General features: G+C 39.6%; 1 protein-coding gene across 1 annotated transcript; it reads left to right on the plus strand.

Annotated features, from left to right (window-relative positions):
- Positions 1-11,824: 11,824 nt before the first annotated feature.
- On the plus strand, positions 11,825-14,182 carry LOC127944371 (protein FAM110C-like). Its single transcript, XM_052540254.1, has one exon. The coding sequence runs from the start codon at positions 11,947-11,949 to the stop codon at positions 12,934-12,936; it is 990 nt and encodes a 329-aa protein (XP_052396214.1). The 5' UTR covers positions 11,825-11,946; the 3' UTR covers positions 12,937-14,182.
- The last annotated feature ends 88 nt before the right edge of the window (positions 14,183-14,270 follow it).

Consider the following 14,270-nt stretch of genomic DNA (forward strand, 5'->3'; position numbering starts at 1 on the left):
GGAGTAGGATTAGGTAGAGGTTGATAAAAAATAAACTTTGTACAATATAAAATTCATTATGCCTGTGGGGAGTCCCCACTAGTAAACCAGACTGTGTATGTATGTATGTGTGTGTGTGTGTGTGTGTGTGTGTGTGTGGTTTCCTACAAAGAAAGGTAGAAAACACTGTATAACTTCACTAAATTAACCTATACACATTTTACATATATTTATCACATTTCTTATATAATAATAATGATTAACAATAAAGATAAATAATGAGGATAAAGACGCACACTACAAATACGTCAAAGCGCTGCTAGATAAGCACAACATACCAGTTTATAACTAACAATCATGTAGCTATACTTCAAAAATGCACAAATAAAGATATAGGTGCAAACATAATACTATGCAGTGATGTCAGTCTTGGTTTAAGTAAGCAGTTAGCTTACCACCACTGATCTAGCCTGTAATAGAGATCATATAAGTCAGTTTTTATCACAAGGAATGCCAATTGCGGTGGTGAAACTGAGATGAGTCACGCATTTAGCAAGAATTTAATGATAACAGATTAAAAATAAAAAAATCATATTGATTCAAGCATTTAACATTTTTGAGTTAATTAAATGACAGTGATGAATAATACTGCACACATTGTGATCACAAAGGTCCTAATTCTGTCCTAAATGCATACAGTAAAGTGGATATAAAATATGCAAGACACCATCTGTTATGTCCAGTTCTATACTGCCACCTGTTGCCGCAGTTGTGTAACTTAGAGAACAACTTTTGTTCCCAAGCTGGTAAATCACAGGAAATCAGTCACAGGCTCACAGCATATCCTACATGACTATCATCACAAAATATTTAAGTTGCAATCACGAGAAAACGTACTCAGTTACTAACGTAACCCTGGTTCCTTTAGATATGGAACGAGTAACGCGTCGTAAGCCATTATACCGAGACGCTATGGGGAAAAGTCCTTTTTCTCAGATTTCTGAAGCTTTTTTCAATCACGCAGTGAAACTGCATGACCATTGGTTCATGGGATTCAATAGAAACGAACCAATAGTGGCGAACCTATGGTGAGCAAGCCTGCCCAAACCCTGCAAAAAGGGTGGGGCATCGGGCTATATAAGGGTATACTCACACTAGCCAGTTTGAACCGTGCCCGAGTGCGTTTGACCACCAAAGCGCGGTTCGTTTGACTAGTGTGAGTGCTCCGAACCGTGCCCGGGCGCGGCTCGATTAGCCGGCCCTGGCCTGCTTGGAAGAGGTGGGCAAGAGCACAGTTCAGTTGGACTCGGGCACGGTTCGCATGCAGTGTGAGCGCTAACCGTGACGGAGCACGGAAAAGGACGCATTGCGTCATGGTTTTGCGACGCTCCAAAACCAACATGGCAGGGAAAGGGTCGCTTTGGTCTACAGCAGAGGTGCAAAACGCATAAAAACTCAAAACTGCAAAGTACTTGCTGCACTTCAGCTGGTACCTTGCAAACATCCTCATACGAGCAGCACGATTACGTAAAAATTTTCGCGCCACTAAGTCGACACATCTGTTTAACAACAGGCTGTGAGAGGGCTGTGGACCACCGTGGACCAAACGACACAAAATTATCCACAAAGTTAACAGAGCGATGGACTCCATTGTGTTCAGAGAGCGCTGCTCTTCCTGTTTATCCAGAAACCGTCGCACCATAATGACGTAAGCGTGCTCCTGAAACCCTATGTGAGTGCAGGCCAGAGGGGGAGTGGGGAGGGGGGACAATCGTACTCGGGTCTAGTTCATGGCAACCGTGCCTAGTGTGAGTACACTCTAAGCGGCCATCTCACTCAGACAAACTGATTTAATTCGACTGAAGTGACGACATGAGGTGTCCTTGCATATAGCACGGCAAAGTACGCAGAATTTGTTTCGTATCTAAGGGAACCAAGATTCCATTAGTAACCGAGTACGTTCCTTTTGATACTGCACTCATACTGCATTGTAAGCCTTTAGGCTGAGAGGCTATGGGTAAAATACAATCATGCCGTGCTATCAGGAACAATGACCGAGTAATCACCCAGAGCACTAAGAAGGGCTTGAAAGTAATACTTAAAATATCCCAGACCAGTCGGGATGTAATTACACCAGTCATCTTGTTGACCTCCTACAGTTCAGGCGCCAAGGGGCCTGAGAATGTGTAGTGGACAAAGCTAACCCCAGGTAAGGCTGCCCAACAAGCAAAAACCGACCATGATTGTGGGCTTATGCTGACAGGACACGGCACTAGACCACACCCATGAGGAGGTCATGTCCCTTGTGGAGTGTGCTCTAACTCCTATTGGACATTGAAGCCCGGAGGATAAGTAAGCGCAAGCTATCGCATCCACTAGTGGGGGGGGGGGGGGGTGTCGTGGCCTAGTGGTTAGAGAGTTTGACTCCTAACCCTAGGGTTGTGTTTTCAAGTCTCGGGCCGGCAATAACATGACTGAGGTGCCCTTGAGCAAAGCACTGAACCCCCAGTTGCTCCCCAGGAGCTGGATCTATAGCTGCCCACTGCTCTGGGTATGTGTTCATGGTGTGTTCACTTCTGTGTATTGTCTTTCAAATAACATCACTGACTTGCTATGCACATACTCCCCAGGTCGTTCCCTTCGATCAGCAAGCCAAAGTCTTTCAATAGTCCCAAAGACTCGTTATAAAACCCAGGGAGATCTGTCCTTCGAGGCTGTAGCCCCCAGACTGTGGAACGCCTTGCCTTTGTTCCTCCGTGTGGCTGATTCTGTTGAGTCCTTTAAAAGGCAACTCAAAACACTGTTATTTAAACAAGCTTTTAGTTGATTGGGCTTAAGTTTACTTTGGACTTTTTATTTGTTTTAATTTTATTTGTATATTAATGTGGTTGTACCTTGTAAAGCACTTTGTGATTGTATCTGTGAAAAGCGCTCTATAAATAAACTTAACTTACTTACAATCTGGTCTCTGTACGGAGTGGAGACAATATCTGAGATATGTCACAAGTGAACGGATCTACACCCCTGGGTGTGCACCAGGTGGTGAAAACCGACCATTTAAGGCTATAGAGGCGCCTTGTCGATGGAGTTCAAGCCTATAATATGGTATTCAGGATGCTCTCTGGGAGGTCCACCGACTCCCGTTGAGAGGCCATAAATGGAGAGCCCACAGCTCAGGTCTAGGGTGCCATATCGTTCTGTTCGCTTGAGAGAGGAGGTCCCGTCTCAAGGGAATTGGCCATGGCGTTGCTTGCGACAGGTCCGAGAGCCATGGTTGGAATATGGTTTTTAAAGAGAGCCTGCCTTGGCAATTTATGAAGGACACCACTGTCATTTTGTCCGTACCGGACTAGAACGTGGTTCCCTGCCAGGACTGGTAAGAAAGCGTAGAGAGCTTGACATAGAGCCAGCATTCCAGGCGGTTGATATGGAGTTTGCTTTCTGTACTCATCCAGACGCCAAAGGTTGGATGGCATTCGCCTCATGATACCTAGCATCTTTTGAAACCTCTTGAGCGGCAGAGCCTTTCCAGGAGTAAAGGTTTCCACGATCTGCCGAATGACCAGAGCATGCTCTGGCAAGACTAAAGCCCTCATACGGGTCGAGTCGATAATTGTCCCCAGGAACATGATACACTGGCTGGGAGACAACGAGCTCTTGAAAAAAATTTATCCTGAGCCCCAAATACTCTAGGTGGTTGAGGAGCAGGGATCTGTGAGCCACCAGCTCTGTTGTGATAATGATAATGATAATGATCTTCTTTCAGACAAATCCAGTGTATGACAGTCAGTGGAAGGGAGAGAAAAGTGTTTATTACAAAAACTCATGGATTTGCTAGAAGGGTCTCCAGGAGCCATCTCCAGCTCGTTTTATTTTGAATGCGTGAGTTTTATTTGAAGACTTGTGGACTGTTCTACTGCAACACCCACTGACCGCAATGATAGAGCTTGAAATATCCTCAACAATTATTTAAATAACTCCAACTGGATTCGTCTGAAAGAAGAAAGTCATATACACCAAGGATGCTTCGAGGGCAAGTAAAACAGTTTTGGGTGAACCAGCCCTTTAAGTTTCAATCACAAGAAAACAACTTATCTAAAGATCACAAGATAATTAAGTCACGATCAGAGAAAACATTAAATGTTGAGATCACAAGATAATTAAGTTGTAATCACAAAAAAACACAACTTTTGTTGAGATTACGAGATAATAAAGTCATGATCACGAGAAAACAAAACAGAAAAATATTACTAATCCATTGCCTCAAGACTTCCGTAGCTGACAGTATATCATAACATAAATAAAGTGAAAGCCTGACTCACATTTTCATCCTCATTCTCTCTCAAACATTATAAGACATATTTCTACACAACTGTCAGTACTGTCCCTGAGACAACAGGCATCTGTTCCACCAACATACCAAAAAAAATAAAATCCCATAGGCCTATTTTACACTGTAAAGGCAGCACATACAGTACACTGCATCTAATGTGGCAGATAAAGTGTATCACATTGAGGATCCAGAGCCTATCTTTGAGTAAAGCTTTCAAATTATGTTTTGCCAGCAAACTACATGGTAATGGTTAAGAAACTTTACTCTGATGTTTTTTGGGCTTTGATTAACCTAATATGTCCCAATTCTATTATTGGTATCACTATCCCCTTAAAGAGCACAATTGCATGTACAGATCTAGATGGTCAGGTTGTGGGAAAGTCCTGTTTTCCAGACCATATTTAGAACAAGTTTAGATTGCAGTATAATTCAGTCAGCTGCCCGGCCTGCTTAGCCATACTTGCTCTCTTATGAAACCAGATTAAACTTCACAGACCGTTCACAGATTGTGGCCTACACATACCTCCGTGGGGCAAGGGAGGAAATTACATTCCCAGGGTAGGAGGGATCACCCTCAGTAGAAATCGTGTTCTGGGGGCACCTCGATAGGACTGAAAGGGCACTTTAGCACTGGCAATTAAAGGGGCCGGGCTTGAATATTAGAATGATTTCTGAAGGATCATGTGACGCTGAAGACTAGAGTATGGCACAAAGGGATTCCTATGCATGTTAATAATCTGGCGATTTCCAAAGAAAAATTTCGTTATTTGTAGGTAAATAATTCCAATCTATATATAATAGGTTTTCCTGTTTTGGCGGTGATGCATAACCTGTCAAAGGGAATGACCAGTGAGAGATATAATGAAAACCATATTGCAGATTCAGTGACTAAAACAGTGCCAAACTTCAAGGGATGTGTTGTATGAATCCAACTTACTAAGAGATGAAGAATAGCTTCTCTGTACAACAACAGAACTGATATTCATTGACACAGTCATTTTATTGGTTTTGACTGACAGGGTTATGCAACACAACAGAATTGATCTATATGACTTGATCTGTGCACATACATGCTGTATTCACAAAAATATACAGCTGGTTTGCAGCTGCTCCGCACACAAATCTTCTTAGTAATGAGCAAATCTGTGTACTTTAATTATGTTAACGTTCTTAGCCTTGCATACAGACACAATATGCTGTTTGCAGAAAATACCAATCAGATTTGAGTGAATGCTAAACTTCTTTCCTAATCTGAATTTTTCTTAAGAGGAACAGTTCATCCAAAAATGAACATTTGCTGAGAATTGACTCACCCTCAGGCCATCCAAAATCAAGATCACAACAGATTTGAAAAAATGTATCATTACATCACTTGTGCACCAATCAGTGGCGGTTCTAGACAAATTTTACTAGGGGGGCCAAGGGGGGGCCAGCGTTTAACCAGAGGGGCACATTAAAAATGGCAACATATTTTATTTAAATATAATGCAAATAAATACAAAAAGTAATTCTAGAAAAAAATCTACACAGTAATTTTACACAATCTAAACATGTTAATAAAAACAAATTACTATTAGTACTCATATAAAATTAATTCAGGCAATCATACATTTCACAATTTAATATTTATATATGAATGTCAAGATTTCAGAAGTGTATACATTTATAATGCTTACACTACACTACACAGAAATAATATACAATTAAATTATGCTTATTTTAAATGTATTGTGCAGGCTAAAAATATAATAAGCTTTTAATAATCTTTCAGTGCACAAAACCATGATAATATAAAGTCCTCCAGAACCAGATGAGTTGGGCTTTTTGCTCCACGACTGAAGGACAACACACCTTGGGAGACAGTATGGACCTTGCCTCATAGATATCTGCTTACCAACAAAGTAAAATAAATAAAATTTAAGTTAATTGACAAATGTTACCCAACTAAAGTTAGACATTGATGTGAGTTGCTGTTTTTGTCATTCTTCTGAAGATGTCTTCATTCATTTATTTTAGCAATGCTCCTACACTGAAAAATTTTGGTCAGACTTTTTGGCATTTATTCAGTGTTATTTTGTAAGTGACTTCTCTTTTTGTTTTCATTTGGATTGTTTGACCATTCAAAGAGAATACTGGAAAATATTACATAATTTATGTTTCCTGTTAGCTAAATTTCACATTTATAAACAAAAGTTTACTGGCTATAAACCTCTTTTTTCTTTATTCAAATTGGACTTAGACAAGTATGTGGAAACTATACCACATCCCGACTTCAGAGCGGGTTCGCGAATCATTTGAGTCAGATCGCGACTTCAGAGCGGGTTTACGAATCATTTGAATCATTTGAGTCAGATCGCTACTTCAGAGTGGGTTCGCGAATCATTTGAGTCAGATCGCGACTTCATAGCGGGTTCGCGAATCATTTGCTTCATTTGAGTCAGATCGCGACTTCAGAACGGGTTCGCGAATCTTTTGAGTCAGATCGGGACTTCAGAGCGGTTTTGCGAATCATTTGAGTCATCTGAATCATTTGAGTCAGATCGGGACTTCAGAGCAGGTTCATTTCAGTCAGATCGCGACTTCACAGCGGGTTCGCGAATCATTTGCGCCATTTGAGTCAGATCGGGACTTCAGAGCGGGTTCATTTGAGTCATCTGAATCATTTGCGTCATTTGAGTCAAATCGCGACTTCAGAGCGGGTTCGCGAATCATTTGCGTCTTCTAAATCATTTGCGTCATTTGATTCAAATCGCGACTTCAGAGCAGATTCTTGAATCATTTGCGTCATTTGAGTCAGATCGTGACTTCAGAGCGGGTTCGCGAATCATTTGAGTCATATCGCGACTTCAGAGCGGGTTCGCGAATAATTTGAGTCATTTGAGTCATATCGCGACTTCAGAGCGGGTTCGCGAATCATTTGAGTCATATCGCGACTTCAGAGCGGGTTCGCGAATCATTTGAGTCATATCGCGACTTCAGAGCGGGTTCGCGAATCATTTGAGTCATTTGAGTCATATCGCGACTTCAGAGCGGGTTCGCGAATCATTTGAGTCAATCTTTCATTGCACAAAACAATGATAATATGAAACGCTTCAAAACTGAGCTCACAAAGTGATGTTAAAAGTTTACAGCTTTTAAAACGTGTTTTATCTAACAGGCACAGGCGAGTCTTTTAAAAAAAAGCAACAAACAAAATACAAATACACAAAATAAAAGTCATTTTATTCCGAAAAGCGGGATGTTTGCATCCCTGAATATGATTAAGTCACTGATCTATATTATATATATATATTATATATCTATATTATATTATATTATCTATATTATGATCTATATTATAGATAAGTGCACTAATTTACCCGTGTAGAACGTTGCGTCACATTAGTTCCACTTTTGGCGCTCGCGTGTAAAATCATATTGACAGTAAAAGTAAAATCATATTACTTTTTTTAAGCACGCGGGTGGCCACAGGGGTGGCCAGGGACATGTCTACAGAGGCACAGGCCTCCCTAGGCCTCTGTGTAGAACCGCCACTGGCACCAATGGATCCTCTGCAGTGAATGTGTGCCATCAGAATGAGAGTCCAAACAGCTGCTAAAAAAATAAATAATCCATTAGTGCTGTGTTTTTAATAAACAAATCCAACAGTAAGACATCTTTATATTGCTTCCAGTTAAAATATGAGTACTCTATATACAATATTTCTTTCACCAGTGAAAATGTCATATCATCTGAATCAGGAGAAAAATATTTACAGACCAAGCACTGTTTACAAGCAAAAACCATCCAAAATAGCTCTAAACCAGGGGCCTGTACCATGAAGCTGGATTAGGTGGCTAGCCAGCTATGTTTCATCTTAGTTTCCGCCAACTCTGGATTTTAGGTACTATGAAAGTATAGCTCGGCTTTTAATTCTGGATTAGAGATCCAATCAGATGTGAGAGAAGTGACACATGTCTGACACAAAGTCACTCCAGTTTATCTTGCTCCAAATTAAAGGTCACTTATGCTTAAAAAAAAATAGAATAGAATAATAGAAGTCTGGCTTTAATGATAATAACTGAGTCATTTTATGATTTATATAATTATTGTGATTCATATTATTATTTATCTCTTACACACAAGCAATTTTAGTTTAGTTTTAGTTTTAAATAAATATTAATGTATACAGATCATGTAATATAAATAAGCTAATAAGCTGTAGTATCAAAGGATTTCACTATTTTAAAAATTACAAATGTAAAAAACTTACATGTTCAAGTCTCTATCACTATATATTTTCAAATGTATAAAATATGTTAACAAGTTCCACTTGTGACTACACTGATGGAGCAAGATCATTTATTTTATTAGTCCTCCTTCATTTTTCATATGACATTTAAATTTGTCATAATCTTCAATCTCTTAATCTTTAGCAAAACCTTTAACCTTTAGTTTTGAATCTCGCTGGGTCTCTCACGAGAAGTAAATCAAACTTGCTTTGTGTTGCAAGGCTCCTGATTGGCTGTTCACCAGTGATGTCACACATTCATGTGCACGCGCTCCACAAACTCAGGATCAAAGCCTGAATTGACAAAGAAAGTTGATGAACAGCATCATGGTACCAACAAAGCAGGATTGGAGAGGTTTGGTTTTGTCAACTCAAAACTAATCCTGTAACTCTGAATTTGTTCAGCTACCATCATGGTACAGGCCCCAGGGATGCCCAAACTCAATCCTGCCGAGTTTAGCTCCATCTTTCCTCAACACACCTGCTGGGAAGTTTCTAGTCTGCCTGGTAAGAGCTTGATTAGCTGGTTCAGGTGTGTCTAATTGAGGCTGGGGCTAAACTCTGCAGGACACCGCAATCCAGGATTCAGTTTGGGAACCCCTGCTCTAAACAAATATATTGATGAATTTTGATGTGAGAAGACGACAGGGAATTAACTTCTTCAATAGAGGAAATTTTATTATAGATTATGGACTCAGAAGTGTCACTTTAATGTTAAAATGCCTTAATGATTGATTTTATTTGTTAAAAAAACACATATTATCACTTCACAAGACATTTATGGATGGACTGAAGAGGTGTGGATTATTGTGATGTTTTTATCAGATGTTTGTACTCTCATTCTGATGGCACCCATTCACTGCAAATGATTCATTAGTGAGCAAGAAATGTAATGCTAAATTTCTCCAAACCTGTTCAAATAAAGAAACAAACTAATCTACATCTTGGAATGCCTAAGGGGGAAAACATTATCAGATCATTTTCATTTTAGATGAACTATTCCTTTAAATCTTCAGTAAATTCTACCAAGGTTGTTTTTTTTTAGTAAAAAAAAAAACAAAAAAACAAAGATGATCATTTGGTCCTGTGGACATCGGTGACGCTTTATTCAAGACCTTAATTCCATTGCCAATCTAGTAGAAGTTGTGTGTTGAGTCTGACATAATCATACCTCACTCCAGACTTAAATGATTTATACTTGAAGGTCATGCAATCGCATTGATGTCTTCTGTCAGATATCATGTTTGGAATTATTTGTTCAGAAAGACCTTACATGCTCATTCTAAGTTTTGGAATGGACATCACAACCATTTGCTTTGTGAGATGTGTAAACAAGGTTAAGGGAAGGTCATGGTTTTAGTTGTAATTTGTCATGCTGTGGTTTCATGTTATAGTTCACATGCAATGAAGAGGGCTCTGAATTTTGGAGAAAAGCTCAATGTGGCCTTCAGGATTTGGCTTACTGTTTAATACCAACATAAGTGTGTTGATACAATCTGTGCACAATTATAGTTATTTAGTGATGTATAAGTGTGATGTGGGATGCTGAAGGTTTCAAGATATTCTCATGTTTCAGACCAGACTGACAAAATAATGAGTCTCACCCTATATCTCATCTGGATCTACATACAATTCTGGAAGCTCTGAGGTCAGAGAAGCCAGATATTGGTTTTAGTGTACTGCTATTGCCTTGGATAATTTCCAGCTAACTGCACAGCAGGCACTTTAAAACACATAAATTACATCTGCACAAATTCCTGGTTTTGACTCTGGGTTGAGCGAAAAAATCAATTCTGGGTTACGCTAAGTGGACCGTTGCTTTATGAAGTCTGCAATTTAGTGCATTTTGCACATTGCGCAATGCATACACACTCCACAGGAATCCAGTCTGGAAAAAGTCTTGCCAGGGTGTTGATAGGGAGTTGTTACAGTGGTATTTGATGTGTGGCTATGCAGTTGCTAGGGTGTTCTTGTGGATGCTTAATTGCTAGAGTTGTTTTGGTCATTTTATTAATCACCAAATAAAAATAAGAATATGTCTGAGAAAAGCCAGATAAATTCTAAACTATTTTGCTGATCAGAAATGAAGTATAACGTATTTAGATGTTATAAAGTAACTGCTCATCATGTACTTTCGTTCTCATACACAAACATTAACATCAACTTCTCAAGTCTGCTGCCATCTACTGGTTTCATGGAGATCCTGCATTCATCTAGATGTCTATCTGATATTAATCTAAATCTTAAAAATGGTTTTAATTAGAGTATGAGTGTAACCCAATTAAGTTGTGTGTGTAGTGCATATGCTTTGCTTCTTTTTATTAAGTACACACCCATGATAACACTTATGGAATTACCAATTTTGGTAGTCCCATATGCACAAGGATACAACATACAAACATTAAGCAGGTGAGATGTCAAAAGATAAGATTTTTGCCTTTTTATATAAGTTGTTTGACATTACAACCCTGCACAAAGGGAGAAATATTACTGAATCAGGCCACATGATGCATAAACAGATGTTGAGAAAAAATCAGGTCACGAATGAAATCCTTTTAAAAATGTATCTGTTATTACAAAATATCAATGAACTGTATTTCACAATCTGAGAAATATTAGCTGGATTATACAGGTTTCACAATACGCCCAGCCTGTCTTGGTTTCCTTTACTGTTTAACCCTTGTGATGTGCTGAAGCTCCTTATTTTGTGTTCCCAATCAAAATCAAAATCTCAAAATTTAAACTAATTGATTGTACTATAGGCCTCAAAGATCTGAGCTGACGCACCTCAGTTTTTGAGTTAAATTGACAAAAAATAAGTTTCAAAAAGAAAAACAAAACCTGTGCTATACCTAAAAGAGAGCAAGTTGACTAAATAAATAATACAAATGATAATATGAGAAATTTATAAACATTTTTTTAGGCATGTTATTTTCGACCCAGAACATAACAACAAGGTGGGAAAGACATCCTAAAAAAAGTACTAAAATTATCCAAATTTTCCTGGAATTTTGTCATACATTGTGTGATTATAGTTAATAAGTTAACATTTATTTTCAGGAAAAAATAAAATCCTATATGGGTCTAAATGAAGGGAACATAAGATTTACATATATATAAAAAACTTATAAAAAATGCTTTAGAGATTTAAAAGTATTTGCAAGCTCTGTTTTGAAAACGTTAAGTCACAATCAACGTTTCCTTATACCTTTGCCTCGTGCAAGAGCTCGCATTGTCTTGACCTGTTAGTGGGTGGAGTGGATGAGTAATACACACAGGTAAAGGTGTGCGTCAGTGCGTTCTCATCTAGTCTACTATGCACTAACCTTCGGACCCCTCAACATATTTTTTTAACACATCTGTTATGGATTTAACACGAAATACTGATCCAGACAGGATCATGTTGAAGAAAACGCAAGGATCGGCCAACGTGGACGCGTCGCGCATTCTTGTGAAGGGGCCCGAGTATTTGAGGAGACAGATGGAGAGAGAAAGCGAGGCGATTAAAGGACGTGTCAGTGCGGTGGAGAGACTGGCAGCCACTAAACCTCAATATGTAAAAAGCCAACAAGTTGTCAGCATCGGGTCTGCCTCCGTGAGCAGCCGAGGGTCCTCAAACGGGCACGGTTCCGTTAATAACGCCGCTCATGTTGAGGTTGAGGATATACAGTCGCCTGAAGAAGATAATAATGTGGTGAGACGGAGCAGCTCGAAGAAACGAGACTCGATTTTATTATACAGACAGAAGTGTGAACTCTTGAGAGGATCGCCTGGCGGGAGTAGGAGATTAATGAAAAAGTCGTTATTCGCTATTAAAGACAAGACAAACGCGTTTTCTGAGGCGCGTGGTGGTGCATGCGCCACACGCAGGGACTGCGGGAAAGAGGCCACTCGGGTAAATGTACCGTTCTCACACGGTCACAAGGATGAGACTAGTGATGTACCGAGAGGACCTCCTCACAGGATAGTCGCAGAAATCCAGGAGCAGGATCGCAAGAGCCGGAGGGGGGTGGCGCGCTCCAGGTCTGACATCAGTTCGCGCTACTCGAAAAACTTCGCGGACTTCGACGCGTTCTTCAAATTCTGCGGCCTCGAGGGTGACGTCATCGAGTCCCTGGGCAGAGAGAAGTTCTCCGCGCGCTCGGACGACCTCAGCTCCCAAACCCGGAGTATCAGCGTCTCGACGTCAGACGGCGGAATCTCGAGGAGCAGCGACGGCCTGCAGGAGGGGGAATTGCAGGAGACCGTGCGTCAAGGGTCGTCAGTTGTCGAGCGCAACGCTCGGATCATCAAGTGGCTCTACAGTTGCAGAAATGCCGCGGAGTCGGGAAAGACGCTTCGAGATCTGGATTAACTATGGTCATGTTAAAAGTGCTGTTACAGATATGTACTGAAAAAAATCAGTAGGCTACTATTGACACATTCACCATCTAACTAGGCTATTCACCTGGATACGTATTCCACTATTATCTACCTAAATATCGTGTTACTTGATTTGACAATATATTAAAAGTCAGATTTTTAAAAAATAGCATTTAGTTGCTTTCATTTTTGTTGTTGTTGTGTTATGGGAAAGCTGCCTTTGCGCTTGAATTTATGAATACAGTATAGTTTAGAGAGACAAATGATGTTCGAGCCAAACAGATCTTCATGGAATGCAGAAGGTAGCACCTGGTCCTGAGAGATGGAAAGATATGGCTTCAAACAAACACTTCTGTCCATTGTTGCACAACAGCAGAAGCTGTGAACAAAGTGCAAGTATTCACACCCAGTCTGGGTGTATTTAATTTGTGTCACTGCTGTCACATAAGTGCAAAGGTGTCTGTTTATTCAGACTGACTGCTGACTGTCTAGCCATATCTTCTCTGACTCATTGTTCCTCGCAAATATGAAATGGTATTTTAAGTAACTTGATAAATTGTGTGCATTGTTGAATCAAACAACTAGGCATTCTATGCCAAAATACTATTTAAATGTGATTTATGTATCAGTCAAAATCATCTTACCTTTCTAACTTTTTTACTGTTACCTAAGAGTGTATGCAGTTTACAATTTGTGAATCTGTTGGATTATAGCTCTTGTATTTTAAGATAGATCAAGACGCAGACAATGGCCCAAATATATATGACCATATATGCATATTTACAATGATAAAAAAGAACTCAGATGTTACTTAACTGAACTTAGTGCTTATTTTCATCAAGTTGCACATGACTGAAGATTTAGCAACTGCCATATATTTGTAATTTTTTCATTGAATGCAGTGTTTTCACATGCGCACAAAAACTTGCCCCTCTGGCCTCTCAAATGCAGACTGTGGCAGGTTAGATCTCGCAGAGGGAGTGCTCGTGGCCTTTACACTACTTTAAGTAAATTTTTGGAAATGCAAGCTTTTTTAGCCTCCAGCTGTGGACGCATGTCAAAATATTTCTAATTTTTACGGTCTTATGAGTTTTTGGCATTTGTTTCTTATGATAATTATGAAGTAAGAAACAATTTAATGCTGATGTCCATTCTTTACAGATAGTATAAAATACAGATAGTTTCAGGTGTCAAGAAGACTTACTTGCACATTATTGGCAATAAACACACATCTAAGTTACCTGCTATGTACATAAATGCTTGTATTTATGTTTACAGCATGCATGTAACTTTTAGCATGTTTTTTGTGTAAGCCCATGATTTATC

Source organism: Carassius gibelio, chromosome A23 (assembly GCF_023724105.1).
Source record: "Carassius gibelio isolate Cgi1373 ecotype wild population from Czech Republic chromosome A23, carGib1.2-hapl.c, whole genome shotgun sequence".
In the NCBI taxonomy this organism is placed as follows: domain Eukaryota; kingdom Metazoa; phylum Chordata; class Actinopteri; order Cypriniformes; family Cyprinidae; genus Carassius; species Carassius gibelio.

Bases quoted from the DNA above. Each gene is read 5' to 3' on its own strand.
- LOC127944371 (XM_052540254.1), top strand. From the start codon at position 11,947: ATGGATTTAACACGAAATACTGATCCAGACAGGATCATGTTGAAGAAA.